This window comes from Canis lupus, chromosome 19, assembly GCF_003254725.2.
Source record: "Canis lupus dingo isolate Sandy chromosome 19, ASM325472v2, whole genome shotgun sequence".
In the NCBI taxonomy this organism is placed as follows: Eukaryota; Metazoa; Chordata; class Mammalia; order Carnivora; family Canidae; genus Canis; species Canis lupus.
In genome coordinates this window covers 46512137-46534175 of record NC_064261.1, presented here as the reverse complement: position 1 = coordinate 46534175, position 22039 = coordinate 46512137, and the positions used below count along the sequence as shown (strand labels likewise).

At 36.1% G+C, this 22039-nt stretch overlaps 1 protein-coding gene across 4 annotated transcripts in view; it reads right to left on the bottom strand.

The window, feature by feature from the left end:
• ARHGAP15 (Rho GTPase activating protein 15) overlaps positions 1–22039 on the bottom strand; it is a 608969-nt gene that overhangs the window by 182521 nt on the left and 404409 nt on the right. For all 4 annotated transcript variants that reach the window (XM_025431170.3, XM_025431189.3, XM_049097196.1 and 1 more), the window contains one exon: positions 10728–10805. In XM_025431170.3, coding sequence (XP_025286955.3) covers positions 10728–10805 — 78 coding nt within the window. The remainder of the gene's footprint in view (positions 1–10727; positions 10806–22039) is intronic.

Genomic DNA, 22039 nt, shown 5'->3' with positions numbered 1-22039 from the left:
AGTTACTTTATTTGAGCCATGGCAAATCTAGGACAGTCACTTGCAATTTGAGCCAAAGGTGTCCTTTCTCAGACTGATATGAAGCTGGCGGAGCTTGGGCAACAAGCAATGACACTGAGAGGGATCACACTGGAAGTTCACCTCAGCAGGTGACCGTCCTGAATGTGGTCTTTGTATCACCTGGGTTTGGGAGTCATCCATTGCTCACTCAGACGATCTTTCTTGGCCTAAAGGGCCAGGCTGCCAGGGCTGGCTCAGGTCTTCCAGCTTGACAGCTGCCTCCTTTATTTTTGTTAAGCCTCATCTGTGGGGCCCATGTTGGGCTGTCAGATTATGACTTCCGGTGGAGTTGGAAGGTATATGGTTCATTGGACTGGTTGAACAGACACTCTGAAATTCTAAAGATTTTCTTCTAACCATGACTGATCATCTAGCATTATTCATTAATCATTCATTTATTGAATTCATTCATATTCAACAAATATTTATTTAAAGGGGATTACGTGCCAGGTACCATAAGAGCTGGGTGACCAAAACAGGCAAGGTCTTGCTCACATAGGGGCTGCAGTATACAGAGGGAAGGGCTGCACTGAAGCCACAGACAAAGAAGCAAGGCAGTTCTAGATAGGATGTGTTCTGAAGACAGCAAGATACTGGGAAAGGAGGTGACCGGCTGGGTAGGGTGGAGACACATGTTTCAGATGTGTTAGTCTGGCTGAGAAGATGGCTTGCATGTTGAAAAGAAAGTCTTGTCAGGGTCTGAAGGAAGCACATTTCAGGTAGATAGGAGCTAAAGCCAGGGTCCTGGTAAGGAAATGAACGTGATGGGTCTGAGGAAGGAAACCAGGGTGGAGAGAAAATAATGAGATGAAAGAGAGGGGCATGGTAATATCAGAGAGCTGGGAAGAAAGAAGAATCTGTGAAGCCTGCAGATGCCAGTATGCTCTTGCCAATTTACATGAAATAAGTCACCAGTCTTTTGGGCTATTGGATTGGAATAGCCATGGAAACACAGGCTTTGTGTCCACGAGAATGTCATGGGTTGTATTTGCTGCTGGAGCTCTAGCATCCTGCATGTTGCCTGTCACATAATAAGAGCTCTGTAAGTGTCTGTCAATGAATGAATGATATAAAAGCTAAAATCATGTTTTATGGAGCTCATAAAGGAACTGGGAGCTGGGACCTTCAGAAAGGAGGAAAGCTGACAGGGATACCTGCCATTCCTTCCAGTGGGCCCATGAATCCGAAAGCATAAAAGAGAATGGGTTTTGAAGTCTATTTGACTCTAAGTCATTCAGATTTTCATTTGAGCATTACTTCAGTCCCCCACATTTGTAAATTTTGGACACTTTATCTTGAGGTTTTGTGTGGAAACCTGAAAAAATCCTTGTTAGCCTTGCACCTGTTACTTTTCCTTTTTAGAAGCAGCTTTGAGGTGATGAGAATACTTACTTTTCTATAGCACGCTTTTGTTAGAAAATGCTTTTAAACTACATGGAACACTTGGAAAAGAGGTGCTAGATAAATATATGTGAGTCACAGAAGCTGAAATTACCAGCAACAGGGACTTCCTGTGCGAAAACAAAAACAAAAGCATCCTTTCGAAATTCAAAATTCAGAATACGGGCTTAGCAAGGGCAATCATTTCATTATTATCCGGTACAGATTTTCTGTCTGCCTGACGATACCCAACATTAAGGAGAGCCGAGATGGCAAACCGACTTACACCACTGCTTCCAATTGCATTCCTGACTCTCCTAATTGCTAGTAACATATTTTGTGAAGAAAGAGTAAGTCATACCTCCTCAAACTTTGCCATATGAAGGCAGAAAAAAGGGGATACAGGGTTCTTCCCTCTGCGTTTCTGTCCCTTGATTCTTTTATCCAATCTAAAATTAAATGCTCATTTATAAGAGTCTGGAGAAAAATACAATGTAAAATATAGCTTGAGTTTTCTTTACCAAGACAGCCAAGAAATGAAACATAATACAGTATCTCAATGAATATTGACATAGAGTTGGTTTGTGTTAGAAGTCTGCCATTCTCTTAAACAAATCTTTATTTAGTCCATATACAGTAACAGGCACTTTGCTATATTGGGGATGCAGTGATGAATCAGACTTTCCCACTCCTGATGAAGTCACAGTTAGGAGTTATTTAGTAAAAGAATTCTTGAAATGAAGTTTTTCTTTTATAAAAGGGTTCCACAGACTGGACACCAAGAAAGTAAAGTAATATAATGAGAATAAGTGGGTTTTGGATTCTTTGATGTTAAAAAGAAGAACATGTCTCTTTACCCCTTCTCCCATGGTAAATTGAATCCAGCACTCAGCAATATATTCTTTGGAGTAAGTTTAAAATGGATTCACTGTCTGGCTTCAAAACATATTAATATTGCGGCCTTAGAAAAGTTACTTAATCTTTCTGAACCACGATTTTCTCGTGTGAGTAATATGGATCATAAAGTTTATCTACCTTGCAAACTTTTATGAGGGTGAAAGTTAAGTCTAATTTTCCATACATGCCATGCAGTAGATTCTCAATTAAATGCTAGCTAGCATTAGCATCAGCATCACTCTTTTATGTTTAAAAATATTATTTACTCCTTAGCTTTTTAAGCAAATCTTTAGGTAAAACATCTTATCTTTTTAATTTATTCTAGAATCTACAATGGAAGAAGATCATAGTTGTACAAAATATGTCAGTAATTTTAATCATACTGCTAACATACGTCTTATACCCATGGCATTTTTTTGTTATACTCCAAATTATGACTCAGAGTTCATAAAAGTTAGTGAACATGATTACATCAATCAATAGTCAAAGAGAAAGCCTCTCATCGCTAGAAATTTTGTTAACCAAAAAGGAGTTCATAGTCTATTTCTGCCTTACTCAAATAAAAACTTTGTCTGATTTATGGCTTGTAGGTCTTGTCTCTGCTAGATAACCAATATAAAACTAGCTGGATATTGTGCGGGGGTTCCCAAACCTGGCTATGCACTTGACTCACTTGGAGAGTTTCTCTTTTAAAATACATACATATAGCTCCAACCCCAGACTTTCTATATTAGAACTTTTATGACTGGACTCCAAAATCTTTATATTTAAAAGTTCCCCAACTTTAGACAGACTTTAACATGACTCCTAATGTCCCCTGCTCCTTGTGTTTATGCTTTGTATGATCCCCTCCGCCAGGGTATAGATAGGAACTGTGACTTGATTCTAACCATCAGAATGTACTAAAGGTGATGGGTTATAACCTTTATGGTTATCTTACATAGATTATAACTTCTGCTTTAGATACTAGTCTCCTTCCCTTGCTTTGATGAAACAAGCTGACTATGGAGAGGTCCAGACCTCTGGCCAACAGCCAGTAATGTTGAGGTCTTAAATCCAACAAACTACAAGGAACTAAATCCTAATAATCACATGAAGTTGGAAGCAGATCTGCCTCCAGCTGAGCCTCCAGATGAGGACCCTCCCCTGGCCAACATCTTGATAGTAACTTTATGGGGGATCCAGCTAATCCATGCCCAGATTTCTGACCCACAAAAAGTGGGAGATGATAAATGTGTGTTGCTCTAAATAGCTAAGCTGGGGGTAATATTGTTATGCAGTAGTGGATAATTAATACAGTTCTGAAATGTAGTCAGTGTCAGCAGCCAGGGATACCGAACATAGTTAAGAGCGGAAATAAGCTTAGTATGTTTCCCCACTAATTTTTAATCTTTACTACTTAATTCTGTTGGTGAATGATGATTTATGCTGATGATGGCTTTTTATTTTTTAATTTAAAAAAATAAAGACTTTTAAAATTTATTTATCTGAGAGAGAGAGAGAGAGAGAGGGAGGGAGAGAGAAAGAGTGAGAGCTCAAGAGAGCACAAGTAAGGGGAGGGACAGAGGGAGAAGGAGAAGCAGACTCCTCATTGAGCAGGGAGCCAGATGTAGGGCTCAATCCCAAGACCTGAGATCATGATCCGAGCTGAAGGCAGATACTTAACTGACTGAGCCACCCAGGCACCCTGATAATGGATTTTTATAAATATCCTTAGGGATTTCCTTGGGGATTGGCAGTTGCATAACTCTGACTGATTTAATTCCTAGACTCAATGGCCAAATTTCCATGGAAAAGCCTTAACTGAATTAAGACCTGAAATTTCAGTAGCTTTTACTCACCCTCTCCCATGAACATGGATGGGACTATCTTTTTGGAATCTGGCAACACTCAAAAGTGATAAAATACAACTAAACTTCTCTTTTGTGTTCAGGAGCTCCAAAATCCCATGAATTTGGCTAGTAAGACTAAACCATTGGATGGCAGGGAATCTCCAAAGATTTCCCACACTTGATATTTCTTCCTAGACAAAGAATCTTGATATTATCAAAGAAAATTCAATCATGTGGAAACCCAAAACCATATTTGATTATTAATATTTAGTATCATGATTGTGTCAGAGAAATAATTGATATTGATCTGATTTCATCTAACATCTTAAAGTTCAATAGTAAATATCACTTGGCTGATTCAGAGTTTTTAAAGTCCTCACATTTTCCTTACTATTACCATTTGGGAAATAAAGACTTTGAGATTCGAAGGGGTTAAAGTTGTTTCCATCAGACTAACAAACGGCTCAGAAGCAAGATAAGGAGGCAGTTTCATTGATTTCTACCCGGTGTTCTCTATCTACTGGATGATCTCTGCCTCTGTTTCACCATAGCGTTAGGTAGGCTCCTTATAGCTTGGCATGTAACAAATTATAAAACATAACTCACAATAAATGTATGATATAATTTTGTTTTAAAATATTAGCCAGAATTTGCATATTTTAGATACTGGAAATATTCATAAAGCTGTTATTAGAATACTGTGTAAAAACTGGGGCACCTGGCTGGCTCAGTCAGTAGAGCATGTGACTCTTGACCTCAGCTCCATGAGTTCAAGCCTCCCACTGGGTATAGAGACTACTTAAAGATAAAATCTTTTTTTATTTTTAAAATATTTTATTTATTCATGAGAGACACATAGAGACAGAGACAGGCAGAGACATAGGCAGAGGGAGAAGCAGGCTCCATGCAGGGAGCCCGATGTGGGACTCAATCCCGGGACTTCAGGATCATGCCCTGGGCTGAAGGCAGACGCTCAACCGCTGAGCCACCCAGGTGTCCCAAAATCTTTTTTTTTTTTTTAAATAATATTGCATAAAAACTAAAGACTATATACATGTATATGAATGGGAAGAGCTTAATGTTTTGACTTCTGTTCAGCATTATTTACTAATTACAACACATTTTCTTAAGCAGCTAGAAAGCCATACAAGTTTTGCCATCAATAGTCTTTGAGCTCCCTGACTCAATGTAGCTGAAAAATGAGGTCTAAGTTTCCAAAGCCCTGAACGATGTTAAGAGTCTGGCCCTTTTATGATCAAGTGATCTTTTCGGCTTTAATGGGAAAAATAAATCATTGTTAAAAGATAATCTTGTCACATGGAAGCCAGAAAGGTGCAATATCAATGATTCGACTTACCAAAAAACCGCCCTGCGGAATGGGATACAGCAAATAACAGTTTGTTTTGCTATTGCTGTGGTTGGCAGTCGGAGCAAAGTAGGCTTAAGGAAATACCTTGTTTTAAAAATAAGAGGGCAATATAAACGCACTTAATAGAAAAGTGAATGGACTTGATACAAGGGCTATTTTATGAGAACAGAACTGCCAATTGTTCACATTCTTTCTCTCTTTCCTCTTTTATTCAATTTTTGATGCTGCAAATAACATGAAAAAAACATGAGGGTAGCTCTAAAGTTAATGCTTTGCTTGGCATTGTGGTACAAGTCTATATAAAAGTAGTTTAGATATAGTTGGTAACATGAAATTGTTTCTCTAATAGTTTATTTTCAATGGAGCTTATTCTTAGCATGTTCAAAATAAGCAAATTCATCTCTTTAAGCCAATGTTTAATTTGGATTATTATGCCAATAAGATCTGGGTGAATAAAGATATGCAAAGTGCAAGACTGTAAATTAATGGGGGAAAAAAAACCCTCTCCCATTTAAAACAACATACACGCGCAATCATATGCACACACACACATACACACACCCACACACCCAATTAAGATTCTTGGCCACGTAGATTTATAGCATTTATATATTTTGTTCCTCTGGGTGTGAAAAAGTGAAGGAGGTGTCCCTAAGATTCTTCCTTTAAAAATTTTTCCTATATATGGAAAACATGTCTAAAATCTTGGTGGGAAGTAACTTCCTCCAGTTCAGAGAAATGGTTAGAGGGAATATTTGTGACTGTGTATTAAGAAACACTAGTCTGGAACATTCCCACCGGGTTCTTCCCCTACTGCTTCATAGTTCTCCCATTGGCTCATGGGCTTGGGAAGCTTCATAGTTGATATTTTCCAAAAAGGGTGCCAGTCTTTCTTGTCCCCTTGTTAAAGGGTGAAAGAGAGCATTTAGCAGTACCAAAGAGAGTCTGAACTGATTTTGGAGTTCGGGCAATAAGCCTAGAAGGGCAGTCCAAACCAGGGTGTTGATATCAGGAGGAGGGGAACTCAACCCGGTGGGATTTCCAAGACCCACTGTCAAACGTGCTCAAGACAGTGATGCAGCATCCTCAATCCCGCAGTCAGTCCTGTGCAGAAGTAACCCCATGCAAGAAAACCATCAGGTCACACAGATCATTCTGAAGAATCAACACAGTGTCACAGGCTGTTGACAGGTTGACATCTAAGGTCATGGACCAGTTTTCTTTGGGGGATGCCTTCATAGAGTGGAAGAGTTGCCTCAGCAAAATGTCACTAAAAGCTGTCACCAAATACAGTAAACAAGGCCCAGCACTGCTTTTTTATGCACCGGTGACCCAGTAAATCAAGAGTTCTCAGTGACTGCTGAAGGCTGCGACAGAATATTGTATTAAAGTTGTTTCTTGGTCCAAACACAGATACGTAAAGCCTTATAGAGAATGGCAATGCCGGGCTTCTTCGTAAGTGTGATGTTTGGCATTTTCCTCTGCATTTTTCTTTCTTGAACTGTTCTATCCAAACTCCTATGGCTGGACTTGTCACTTACAAACACCGTTTACAGGTGTAAACAGAAAGTGACTAACAAGCATTATAGCATGAAAAGACCAATACACACTTTGACAAAAAGGTAACAACGATTAGAGTGAGTGGGGAATGCCCAATGGCAGCAGTGGCTTTCAGCACAGGCTCTGAGTCAGAAGCACCAGGGATCTAGTCTTAATTCTCTCACTTACTTGAATTACAACCTTAGGATTTAATGTCCAGAGGCCTCAGTTTCCTCACCTTTAAAATGAGGACAGTATCTATTCTATGAGATAGTAAAAAACACTAAATTAAATGACATAAGTAAAGCACTTAGTATAGGGCCTGGAATGTAGCAAGTTATGAAAATATGTTAGCTAGTTTTATAATAATAATTATTATGATTATTACCCTGGTTACTAGTTATCATCAGAACATGCTTTTCAAAAGTGATCCCTTTGAATTTAACTTGTGTGCCATCTGATCTGGAAGTATAATGAGGTTGTCCAATTCCTACTGATTTAGTGAGTCAAACAGAAAACCAAAACAAATTGAATCATTCAACTGGTGTATTTAGAATTGCTGATGATTATAGCATTCAAGAAAGTTAGCGAAATACATAAATTGCAATTGAACTGTTCTTGAAAATCCCCCAAATCAGTTTTCATTTGTCTAGCCTAATGGTGGGTAGGCCTTGTTCATGTTTTAAATGTATATTTAGACCCTTCTAAAAAAGGAAACTTTGTGGAATGTGAACATGGAGACAAAAGGTGTTAACACAAAGGGAGTATACCGAAATCACGTATGTTCCATCTTTGAAAACAAAAAGAATGTACTGCATTCACATATCGCTTTATGCTTTTCATGGAATTATCTATCGCTCATGGCCACTTTATTTCATTGCATACACACACACACACACTCACACACACACACACACACACCCAGAGGGGAGGCTCCAATGTACACAGTCAGCCTCTTTGTACCCAGCACTGATTCTCTTCTAAGTCAGCTCTGCTGTTAGAGACCAGTGTGCAGATGGAGGGAAGGTACGGTGTTAGCACCAAAGCTATGGGTGCACTCCAGAGATTTCATTCAAAGGATAATCTGATTAGCAAAATTTGAGACAGGCCGGTATAGGCATTCTTTTATCATCTAATTCAAAAAACTCCACAACACAACTTGGACGAAATCGCCAGTATCAAAGGTCCTAATGTAGCATAATCTGCGCTGAGCATGCTGCATTGTGACAGTGCTATAAACCAGGGAGACAGTTTACTGACAATTCTCTGCTACCAGATACCAACTCAGGCCTCTGTCCAGCTTTACATTGTCAACTCTCATGGAAACATGAGCAGTTACACAGCCTCAGAGGACGTTGAAGTCTGGATTGCAAAAGATGAGATGGACAGATTTCATATTTTCATTGCAGATTTTTTTTTTTTGCCTTTTCAAACTGCTGAGCATAATTTTTTTTTAAAGGCAGGAAATGCAACTAGTGTTTGTTTCTAGCATGGCTTCTGTTTTGAGATTTCTTCTTTGTAGGAGAAATGTGTTGCCCAGCTGTCTAGAATCCCAATCAGGATATGGCTTCAGTATGAAATATATTAAAAGAATGATTTTAGCTGGTTATAAGCAGGAATGAAAATGAGGCTGGGCCTATTTTATCCAATTTTTACTCACAGAGGGGGCATTCTGGTTCAGTCCAATGGGGCCAATATGAATAAATGGAGTGAAGCTAAGTTCAGCGTGGAGGGGGGTTGTTTGTTTTGTTTTGTTTGTTTTTGTTGTTTTTGTTGTTGTTTTTGCCTTGGACAGAGAGTAATTGTGAAATATAAAGGTTCACGTTAATAAGCAAACAGAGCTGAGGAGATTCTTGGTTATAAAGATTCTCAGAAATAAAAATCATGTGCCCACTGGCCAGAAGTAGTGCAGTCAACACTTAAAACGGTAGTTCAACCCAAATTAAACTGTTGGAGGGTTTAATGCTTCTCAGTATTAATATTTCTATTTGTAACACACACACATCATTCAACAAATATTAATTAAAACCTCCCTTTATGCACACCCTAGGGCTATTCTTGGTTAATGGAGGAAGAGACAAAGATGATTCAAAGTCCTACCTTTTACTATCTATAGAAATTTGTGGAGATAGATAGTTCCACCAGTACTCTATCCTTGGCCAACTTAAGATGTTTGAGTCTGCTTGTTTTCTATCACATTTCCTATTTTTTGTTTTAATTTTTTTAAATTCATAGTTTTTTTTAAAGAGAAGTTTCAGGTTTACAGAAAAACTGAATAGAAAATAGGGAGTTCCCATATGCTCCCTCTGTCCCCCCCACCCCAACACACAATTCCCCTATTATTTTTAATTAGTGTGGTACATTTGCTACAATTGATGAGCCAATGTCAATACTAACCGAAGTCTATAGTTTACATTAAGTTTCATGTTGTATATTATATAGTTTTGACAAATGTATGCTGACATGTATCCACCATTACAATACCAAACAGAATAGTTTCACAGCCCTAAAAATCCCCTGCGCTTATTGATTCATCCTTCCCACCCCCCCCCCCCCCAGATCTTTTGCTACCACTGATATTTTGCTGTCTCCATAGTTTTGTCTTTTCCAGAATATCCTATAGTTAGGATCATACAGTACATAGCCTTTTCTTTTCTTTTTTTTTTTCTTTCTTTCTTTTTCTTTTTCTTTTTTTTTTTTTTTTGTACATAGCCTTTTCAAGCTGGCTTTTTTCACTTAGCAATTTCATGTAAGGGTCCTCCAAGCCTCTTCATGACTTGAGATCTCACTTCTTTTTATCACTGAATAATATTCCAATATATGTATGTGCCACTGTTCATTTACCCATTTACTTCTTGATGGACATCTTGGTTGCTTTCAAGCTTTATCAATTTTGAATAAAGCTGCCGGAAATATTTGTGCACAGGTTTTTGTGTGAACACAAGTTTGGAACTCATCTGGGCCAATATCAAGGAGCATAGTGCTGGATAGCTTGGTATAAATATGCTTTCATAAGAACCTATCAAACTATTTTTCAAAGTCCCTGTACCATTTTGCATTTCAACCAGCTGTGAATGGGAATTCCTGTTGCTCCACATCCTTGTCAGCATTTGGTGTTGTCAGTGGTTTTGCTTTTGGCCATCCTAACAGGTGTTTAGTAGTATCTGTGTTGTTTTAATTTGTAATTCTTTGATGATAAATGCAGTTTCCTAATTTTTAATTATCTTACTTACCTATTACATATTTTTCTAACATTTGTGATTATGACCCTTACTTTTCCATCATTCATTTACTCAATTATTTATTCACATGCATTAAGTGCTTATTATATGCCAGCACCATTTTTCAAAGCCAGGCTATTTTCCTCTCTTTTACGCTCTTATTTTTCTTTTTTTCATTTTTCAGTTTGTCATATTCCACTAATTATTTGTTTCACATAAACTGTTAGTTGCTTCTCTCTCTATTCTATTAATCTCCACATAAACTGACTGTCTCTTACTTCTCTGGTGATAATTGTTTAATTTCTTCAACTTTCTCTTGTTCCCTTCAAAATATTTATCATTACAGATTCATAATACATACAGCACAGAGTCTGAAATATTGCCAGAGATGAAACTATGGAAAAAAAATGAAGTGAAGAAATCACTTACCTTGGTTGACAATAAATCTTAACTTCTGTATTGTTGCCAGATTGCCACTAACTCGGTATATTCCATCAACATCTAGACCTGAAAATAAAAGGGCATGTTTTATATTTGGTCATAAAAGAACTGAGATGATAAAAGAAAAAAAAAACGTGGGAAGGTAGGTAATAGTAAATCAATACCAAATATCCCTTCCTCATAGAGAAAACATTTCTATGCCCTCAACCAAGCAATCTTCAATAGTTTAATTTCAACCAACTAATCATAAAATTCAATTATAGTCGATCATCAACAGATTTGAATCTAGTTGAATCATAGAAGAGCAATAGGTAGTATTGGATTTCACATTATAGTTAAGATTCAGTCCCAAGGAAAAGACAGGAATTAAACTGGTAGTAGGTAGGCGAAGAACTTTCGCATATATATTATTGCCCCTTTCTGGACAGAAAACAACCCAAGGCATTTGTGGAATTTCTCTTCCCTCTTCTTTCCCTCCTCCACTCCCTCCTTTCCTTTATTATTCTATTCTATTCTATTCTATTCTATTCTATTCTATTCTATTCTATTCTATTCTTTATTCTATTCTATTCTATTCTATTCTATTCTATTCTATTCCATCCTATCCAATTCCATTCTTTTTTTCTTGTAATCACTATAACATAACTTGCATTGTTCCGATTACTTTAAACTACAGAATGAAAATTCTATTCCAGATGTATAACTAGTTTGATAATCTCTAATGTATTACAGGTAATGGGAGTACTCCCTTATGGATGGAAAATAAAGAAGTCCTTGGCAAAATGCTGAAATTACTTTCAGAGTATTTTAAAACTGGTCATCTATAATTCAGAATAACTTATCCTGGCAGTGGATTTGGATAATCAACCACTTGTTTTCTACACATCTATTTATAGCATCTAGTTATTTCCATGACCAAGTTATCAAAAAATGAGGAAAAAGGAAAATAGAAACATTTACTGAAACACTATTATTGTCCTTAAAAAATGTGGATAACATTTAATGTCAAGAGTGTATATTCTTTGATGTGTCCAGGTCCTCAGAGAGGCCAGGGATGAGGTTACCAACCAACTATCTCAGCTGCTTCTCTAGAGAAATGGTGTAGCACCATGATTAAACACTTGAATTCATGATCAAAAGTATTAAATAAATTGGTAGAAATTATTGTCATAATATAACAGAATAAGGGCTTTGTAAAGCCCTTTGCTGACATGAAATGATCTCTTTGATAGTAAGAACATTTCTGCCATGGTGCAAAATATTTCATCAGTAGTTTAGGATAGAATAAAATAACTTGCAACACTGGCATTAATAGTATAATTCGAAACAATCATTCAATATTTTTTAAGACTTCATTTTCTTAGAGTAGTTTTAAGTTTACAGCAAAATTGTAGGGATGGTATAGAGATTTCCCATATGCTTCCTGTCCCTGATAGATGTATAGCCTCCCCATTATGAACACCACCCCACTAGAGTGATACATTTTTTACAATTGAGGAACACACATTGTTACATCATAATTGTTGCATTAGGGTTCATTTTGGTAGTGTACCATTCAGTGTTTGGACAAATGCATAATGACATGTATCCATCATTTAAAAAATGATACAAAGTATTTTCCCTCCCCTACAAATCCTCTCTGCCCACCTGTTCATCTTCATGATTTTGACCCAGCCATGTGATAAACCACAGAGCAATTCGGAATAATATCAATAAAATGCAATAGTTGTTATTAGCAAGTGTATTAATTGGTTTGAGTTTTGTAGGTCTAGAGCAATCTAATAATAAATTCCCAAGTCTCTGTCCCTTCATGAGAATTATGAATTTGTGAGGAATTAAGATGAGGTTGGACACCCATTAGTGTGTATATGAGTGTCTAAGACACATACATTTATAAAAGTCACATATATTATTTCTTCCTAATGTACAAAATAGCTCCATTCATCAAAAGTGACTCAACATGTTTGCTTTTTAAGTACAATGTACAAATGACAACTGCATTGTAACAATCATCCTACCTAAAAGTTTTCTAGTATACAATTCCTAGTTTTATTTTTTTCCATTCTTTTTTTTTTGTATATTTTTTATTGGAGTTCGATATGCCAACAACTCCTAGTTTTAGTATGTGACCATATTGGTCTTCAGTTTATACATATACCCAGAACTTTATAATTTACTACCCATTACTTTCCTTGCTTTGTCATTAGGTAGTGTCTGGTACCTAGATTTAACCCATAAAAATTTTAAATAATATGATAGATTTTAAAAATATCAGAGCTTTCAAGTAAATGTGTCCCTTTTGAAATAGTCCCTCTTGGGACTATGTTTAATTTTTTTCTGAACCATGTGGCCATAAGGGAAAATATTTTGGAATTCTTCTTCCAAATCACCTTAAGTGGCTCCATATTATCCATAGAAAAATGTTTCTGGTGGCAAGTTTGGGGCCTTTGGTAATAGTTTTGGATTTAAAACTAGACAAAGGTCACTCAAAACCATGATTGGTGAATAATGTCATCCTGCTTGCCACCACAAACAGACTAAATTTCACCAAATGAAAGTAGTCTGGTATTTTCCCATGAGTTATCAGTTTCTTTGAAAGAATTTGAGAAAAAGAATATTTTAGTAAACAGAAACATTGATGCAATATGCAGACCCACATTCCCCAAGTGAGAAATCCTAATATGCTTTTTATAAAATCAGTCAAATTAACCCTATTTAAAATAATGATTCAAGGTGAAATGTCACTTGAAATCTATTACAATACAAACAAGGAAATTTACTATATAATTCTTTTTAATTTTTTTTTTTTTTGCTAATTAGTTGGACCCTTATCAGAGGTCAATAGTCAATGATATTACTTGAATGTCAATGAATTTTTATTGCAAATAAGGACCTTACTTAAGTTTTATTTTATATGCATATCTCTTTATTCAAGGTACAAAATCAAGCTCATTTCTATTTTGAAGCTTGGACTCTTTCTTTTCTAATTATTTTATGTGCAACTGTAGATGTATATGTTGCCTAGAGTTGTAAACTGAGTTTCAATTACTGAAATTCCCCAGGATCCGAAACTTTCTTTTCCTTTTCTAGAAATTTAAAGTTACAACATAAGAAGTCCCTCCCCATCCCTGGTGTTTCATAAATTTCAGTAAAAGATATTTTTTTCTTTCTTTCTTTCTTACTTTCTTTCTTTCTTTCTTTCTTTCTTCTTTCTTCTTTCAGTTCGGTAATCAAAAACATTTGAAAGAGCGGTATGGGTTGGATATATTACACTGGAGCAATTGGAAAGCACTATACTGTTTAAACAAAGCAGCCTCATCCTAAATTAATAACCCAATTTTCTTTTGGGATAAAAGGAGGGAGGGCTGGGGATGGAGACAGAGAACGTAACTCAGACCAGTGCCACCACTATGGTTGTAGCACTAAGTCACAACAGAAAAACTGCTTTGTGGCTTAAGATAGAAACCAGAAAGTAAGAGGGAGTAAAGCAAAACATATTAGATGCAATTTGAATCTAACTTGACACAACTTCCAAGCCCTTTAGATTCAGAGATATCAACACCATATATCTTGTGAAGGATAACAATCTCTGACATTAGTGGCTCCTGCTTCAAATGGCTCATGCTCCCTTGCTATCATACTTTTTAAATTACATAAATAGAGTGAAAATGACAAAGTACATATTAAAAAGGAGGGTATTACATTTTGCAAAATAATCTGGAACATATCAGTGAATTTTAGCAGTTATAAATTATATAGGTACAGTCTTGATTAGTTTTCCCCTGAATGCCTCACAGAGTGGCAAACCCCAAGTCCTAGGAATTATTACCCAAATTGCAATGATTCACGTGCCATCCTCTTTTTGCTCCAAGAACTTTGAAAGTGATGCCAAACCAAACCAATGTAAATTGGTGGATTTGGACATCCTTTTCATGACCACATTATCCTTGCTGGATTGGAAACTACTTATTTTGGAAATATAATTAGACCTCGTATGATTTTTAAATGTGCAATGTCTTCAAGGTACCCATGTTGTGCTCTGGTGAAGTTTGGAGAAAAATCACTTTGAAAGGTACTTCTTTCAAGAAAATACCATGACTGGATGCTGACAAGAACTTTTCTTGTTATGCTAAAAATACCTTGGGAACACAGTGAAACTAAGTCATTTTACTTTTTTGTTTTGTTTTGTTTTTATCAAACTGGCATTAATGACAGTAATGAAAAATTCTCTGAAGAAATCCATGTTCACTGAAATGTCATTTATTTGTTCATCATCAGCTGACCTTCTTAAGCTTCAAAATAGTCTTTACGGTTGACAAAAATCACTGGGTATCACTATAGGAGACTCTCAGAAGTCTCTCTCCTCTACCCCCCACCTTTTCTTCTGAAGAAGCTTAGACTAGGATAGACACACAATTAGGAGTTATTAGACCAAATGGTGGGTCTAAACCCAGTGGAAAGAATGCAGCTGTCATGAATAATTCCCACTATAAATCTTAGACACTTTCCAAAAAGAAATCTAAGAGACCAGCACGGTTTCCAGAGTTGACTGGCTTATCTGCCAAAATACAGGCAGTTTTCAACAATGCAGATGAGCCTGTTAAAAATAGTTGCAAACTGTGGATTCGGTAGCATTCTTGGTAGCTTGAATGATGGACAAACCACAAAGACGTAGACTTTGAACCTGGTTGAGAGGTGTGCCCCAAAAGCTTGCTTGTTTTCCTGGAACATAACGAAATGCATCTGAACCCCTGGAGTCTGAAATGTGGGCTGGGAAGTTTGCGCAAACAGCCCCTCTCCCGAGATTTATGGCACTTCCTAATTCCTAGGAGGCCAGAGCTACCGCAAGAAGAGTCATTCTCACAATTCTTTGGTCTTCTGGCTTTTCCCTCTGGCAAAAACCAATGAGCATGGGAACACCCAGAATGCCCCCAAAGAGAGCTGCACATTTCTTTCTTGGTCTTTTGAAGGCCCTGCTTGAGTTCAGAACCAAACCCGAGGGGAAGTCAATGTGCCATTCAGATCTATCTATTCCTCCTCTAAATTGAGTGTCTCCAATCTTCTATCACCAACTTCTTTGTTCTCAGCCTTTAAACTCAATGACTGAGAGTACAGGATATAACCTGAAACTCTTTCTGAATTTAATTTCTACTCTGTCTCAGTGACTGATATTTATGCTGCATCTATTTTCTGGCTTTATTTGACTATTAATAACTCCTTGCGAGATGCCTTGAAGATCATCCTTCAAGAAGTTCATCCTTTATCCATCATCCTTCAAGAAGGAGTCAAGAATGATTAGCTTAGGATAGTTGACACAATTCTGATGGTCAAACAAGAATATTTTTCTACATGTTAACTTATAATAGCCCTTTTGAATAGAGTTTTTTCTCTGTAGAGGCAAATGCACTTCTTGGGAAAAAAAGAAAAATTAAACCACACAAAATATTATAGAAAAACATTTTATCTACCCACTTTTGCTATCCAAAGATTGTCACTGTGAACAGTTCAGTTTTAATTTTTTGTTGTTATTCATTTTATGTTAATGTGCCATATTTCTGTTTATTAATTTGACTTTGGTATTTATTGACTCCCTATTAGAAAAGATAATGAGTTTAGTGGATAGTTCTTACCACTTATCTATGTACTCTCTCTGTTATTATTAGTTATAGTGACCTGTTTCCCTTTCTTAAATCAAATTGCTTCTGTGCTATAGAAAAATAAGAAATAGTGCATTTCCTCTTCCTTCCCCTTCTCTCCTTCATAGTTCAAATTTTATCCTTTTATATTATTGCTTGTATTCTCAAAGTTTTGATCGTTTTATTTTACTTATATAAAGATTTTGTGGCTTACTTATAAGTCAGTATTAATTGCTATTTAAAAAAAAAGGTATTCGGGTTCAACACTAAAATTTTGCTTCAAAAATGACCTCTCCCAAAAGTCAAGGCCTGATGTGTTCTTGTCTTCTTTTGCGGTTTCCTTCATTTCTTCAAATTAAGCACCGCCCAAAAGAACTTTCTGTGACAATGGAAATGTACTAATGATTCTATCTACATGATGGAAATGTTCTATCTACCTGTTTAAGTCAGGTCCACTGGCCACGTTTGGCTGACTACTGAGTGCTTGAAATGTGGCTAGTGCAACTGAATTTTTATTTTACTTAATTTTAAATAGTGTAACTTCATGACTACCATATTGGACAGTGCAGCTCAGGGTCCCAGTGAACTACTTGCTCCTCTCTTGTGTTCCACTGTTATCTCTCTTGGATTTATTTTTAGGAGTTCTATATTCATCAAAGTACGTGATTGGTAAATTTTCTTATTTCTTCCATCTCCATGATTGTTTTGTTTTATAATGAATTGTTGATTTAAATACTTGTTGGAGCTTCACAAACTTACTTTACTAACTTTGAAAAAAAAAAAAACTTTCATTATCTTCTAGTGTCTCTGCTGTTAAGTCTTTTTATTAAATTGATCATTGATGCTTTGTAGGTCAATTGCTTTTTCTTTCAGGATTTTTAAAAAAAGATTCTTCTCTTTAAACTTGTAGAAGTAAAATTTTCCTCAGATTTGTCTATATTTTGACCCTTTCAATCAGAAAAGTTCCTTATATTATTTTCTTGATATATCCTTCCCTTTATTGTCTCTTTTCCATCTAAAACTACTTTAAGATGGATGCTGTTCAAACATCAGATTGCTATTATGGTTGAAAGAGTGAATTAATGAGAATATATGGTTGGTCAAGGGTATTTTTGTATTTGCACGCATCTCTTTTTCCTCCAATTGGCTTCAATCTTACATGGGCAGACAGAATGAGAGTTTCTTACAGGATGATGGGGTGAGTAGACAGTGGGCTAGGAATTCTTCAATTACCAAAGGAGGGAGAAACTTTTTTTGAATAATAATACTTTAATGGCTTTGCTTCTGTGCAAAGTTCTCTAACTCTGCGTCTATTGTGTAGAGAGGGCCTGAGTCACCTTATTCTGCACTGCCTTCTTTCTCAGGTGCCACCAGTCTCTCCTCTGTCCTTGTGGGACTAGTTTTCAGGCTCCAGCAGCTGCTGCAGGTGCTTCCTTGGTACAGGATAAATGGAGAGTGGCCCAGGTCTCCCAGATATTAGATCTGATATTTAGTGAATTATTTATTTATTATCCTCTTGCTGATTTCTACCCTTTTTTATTAAACTCCAAGCTTGAATATTCTCTAGTACATCCCTAGAAAGAATTGTGCCTAATTATTGTGTCTGGGAATGGTATTTCTTCTGCTCTAATTTCTCCACTTGTTTGATCCCATCTGCTTTCTGTCTTCCTGGAATTTCTATTTCTGGTGGGCTGATGGCACCTTTTCTGTTTTCAGCACCATTATTATTCTTTTTCTTTTTTGACATATCTTTTCTATTATTTCATGGGGATTTTTTGAGGAAGGAGAATCAGACATGTTTTTTTCAGTATGCCAGCTTGAATGGGGCCCTATGTTGCTTTTCATAAAGATAGACTTTTTCATACTGAAAACAAAAGTCTCATTAGATTGTGAGGATAACTGCTATATAATAATTTTCTTTGTCGGCATATGGGATGTAAATGACCTGGGATTACATTATGAATATTTAAAATACTCATGTGTCTCTAATTCTAATGTGGGGAAAATATGTGAATATAGGGTCCAGGTTAAGTACACCCCTCATTTCCTTTTATTTTTCTCACTCCTGTCCTTTTTTACATATTTACAGAAGTTCTATTATCACTTATGATTTCTCAAATGTTCCCCTTATTACTGAGATTATTATATTTTACTCTTCTATTTGTTTCATAAGCCCTTCCTTTTATATTTTCACCTTATTTTGATATATTCTTTTTCCTTCTTTGTGTTTCTGCTATAAAAAGTTATAGAGGCAATTGTCACAATTGTCTTTCCTTTTTATTATTTTTTTATTTATTTAATTTTAAATTTTTTTTATTGGAGTTCAATTTGCCAACATATAGCATAACACCCAGTGCTCATCCCATCAAATGCCCCCCCCCCCCCCCAGTGCCGGTCTTTTCTTTTTAACATCATACTACTTTCAATTAGTTTTAACTTTGATTATTGAAGTATAGTTGAAAGTCAATGTTATATTATTGCCAGGTGTACCAGAGGTGATTTGACAATTCTATACATTATCTTTAACTTTCCTTGATCGATTGATTTGGGTAATAGTCTTTTTTTCAAAGACTTACATATGAATGAAACAAGTTTTTCATCTACCAGATATTTTGTAGTAGATTCATAGGGAAAAGAAGAATTTTAGTCCTATTAAGATATGAAAGAGATAAATTTTTGTTGCTAAAATTTTTAAAGAGATGTTCGAGCGAAAAAGAGGTACTAAGAGAAGGGTGCTTTTCTATTTCTGAGAAAACTATGACCTGTGATGCTAACAAATGTAACATTATTTTGTATTGTTTATATAGATAGTGTTATAGATAAGGACCAAATTCCAGATTTAAATTACTGTCTTAAAACTAAAATAGCAAAAATTAAATAATTTATGGGACTAAGGACAAAATAGTATCAAATACAGAATTTTGGATCAGAGGGAGAGATGTTGATTTTTCTTCAGGGACTGTTCGTTGGCCACTTGTGTAGGATCATTATCAAATCTCCCCCTACTGCCAAACTCACATCTGTTTAAGGTGTTACACTAGGAAACAAAATTGTTAAGGATCCTAGCCAAAATTAGTTACACATTTATTCGTCATTCATTCATTCAATCATTCATTCATGTCATACTTGCTCTTTGCTCAGTCTTATCCTATTTGATCACCTGGAAAAATAAACTTAAAATTGGGAGAGGAAAAGGACAAAATATCCTGAGTGTTAAGAGCATTACTAGTTGTGTTTCTTGGTGGTTCTGTATTGTACCACTTATACCTTGAAAAGATCTATGGCTCTAGTATTTGCAGATGGGGGGAGAGATGGCTGATTTTTTTTTTTTTTTACTTTTAAGTATTCTTCTTATCATTTTTTAAAGACTTTATTTATTTATTTGTTTGTTTGTTTAGAGAGCACGAGAAGGAGGAAGGGCACAGGGAAAGAGAATCTCAAGCAGGCTCTGTGCTGAGCACCAAGCCCCACCTCCCATAACCTGGGATCATGACCTGAGCAGAAACAAGCCACCCAGGTTCTCCTACTATTATTAAGAATTGTTTTTATTCTTGTGTAGAGTGATGTTGTTAGAAAAGAAATTGGAAAATCATTTATTGGATTAGTTTCCCATCTCTCCAGTTCCTTTTAAGCCAGACATTGGACACTTTAAGAATAACAAGACAATCACACCGGATTCTTTAAATGTCACTGGAAATATAAAAGCCATTATCCTCAATATGCACTATCTTTAACTATTAGAGTTTCCCCCTTATATTTATACTTAGTCCTTATCATAATATTTCACTAATTGTGTCATAATTGGAGATATTTATCCATACCATCAGAGTCCAGAACAGTAGATAATAGTATGTAAAAAGTCCTGTGAAGTCCTGTGAGTACTGATGAAGACATCAGTACTGAGGGCTAGATCCTGATTTCCATTTACTGTAATTGTTTTTATGTATTAGGTTTATTTTTGCATATAACCTCCACACATTTGTTCAGCTTGCATTCATTCCATTTAGACTTACTACGAAGCCAATTGCCTTTAAAATCATGCTTTTAAATGTATAGAATACTAATTGTTAGGCAAATAAGGCTAAAAACAAAAGGAAAGAAGTTATTAAAGAAGTTATTACAACATGCCAGTGTGATACAGGTGGAAGTCATTCGTATACGCTCCCCAATACCGGAGTAAAATGAAATGGGAGTCTAAGATGGCATCCTATGTGTGGTTCCTCATTTCTCAAACATTGATCCTTACATATTTGTCTAAACTCAGCCAAGAATTTGAGGCCCAACAATATGAAGCCTGCAGCATGGTAGACACAAGCATGGTTTATAGAATTCTATCAATCTTAGAATCATTCTGAAAGTATTTCAAGGTAAGGAAGATCTCAGAGAATCCTTGAATTTGTCTGTGAAATTTCACTAGGAAACCCAATATCCTTGATTTGACAAGACAAAAGGTAATGAACTGAAATGATTTCTGCAAAATGGGAAGCAAAGTACCTGGAAATAGTCTTTGATAAATTCTTTTACATGTTTCTTTCTTTCTTTTCTCTCTCTCTCTCTCTCTCTTTTTTCTTACAAATATTGGCCAATGATTCTGATTAACATTAAGTGAGAGCTCTCATCTTGAGGAAAAACTTCATGTGTCTGGAAGGTATTTGGTCCATTGCATCTCATTCTTTGAGTTTCTTTTCTGTTTGAGTTCCATTGTTATGTTCTGCTGTGATCATGCTGATGTAAATAAATAGTTTTTTTTTTTTTTTTTGGAATTGTGACTTGCTCAGAGCGTTTCTTTAAAATAAATAAGAGTAATAAGAATGAACAGTCTAATTTGATCAGCCATTATCATCTGGCAGTTTGCAAGCAAATGCACTAGCATAATGTGAAATTCAAACAGCAGTGGGTGACCACTGCCACGGGATTGGCATAGCAGGTTTAATGAAAGAAACCCAGCTTCCTGAAGGTACAATTCATAAGGAAAGCTTGGAGCTTAGGAAGGAATGATCTGTAGACTATGCCCATGTACACTTCTTGTTTTAAAAATTTGGCAACAAACTCTTTTATAAGTTAAAGACATGCCCTAAAAGGCTTACCAACACAAACAAGAAGAAAACGCTGAAAAACGGCTCCTTTTGTGATGAACTCATAATAGTTACATAAAGTCTAGCCTTTAATCCCATTATACTTGAAATAGATATTGATTTGAAATTCATATATTTGCTCTCATTCTTTTCGATCCCCCCACCCCTATTTTTTTAAAACATCTAAACAAAGTGACCTCATTGTTTTCCATTGGACTTTTTTTTTTTTAAACATTGGCTGGGATGATTGAGATTCAGGAATGTGGGAAAATGGATTCCCAAACCACGTCCCTCCCCTTTCATTCTGAACTGTAATTTTTGGCTTGGCTTGAATCACAGTCATCGCATTTCAGCCTGAATCTCTCTGTAAAGTGATCTTTCTTAAACATTTCTCTCACTCATCAAGGGATCAGAAACAAAGCTGTTCTAGTCTTTCAGCAAAACACTTACAAGCAGCTTTTACTGAGAAGTTGCAAGAGCTAAATTTCCTCTAAAATTGTTTGAAAAGCGAACATTTTCAGTGCCTCGTTGTCCTTTTTGTGAATCTTGTCATCTGTATGCCATGAGCTCCAGCAGCTATTTTAATCTG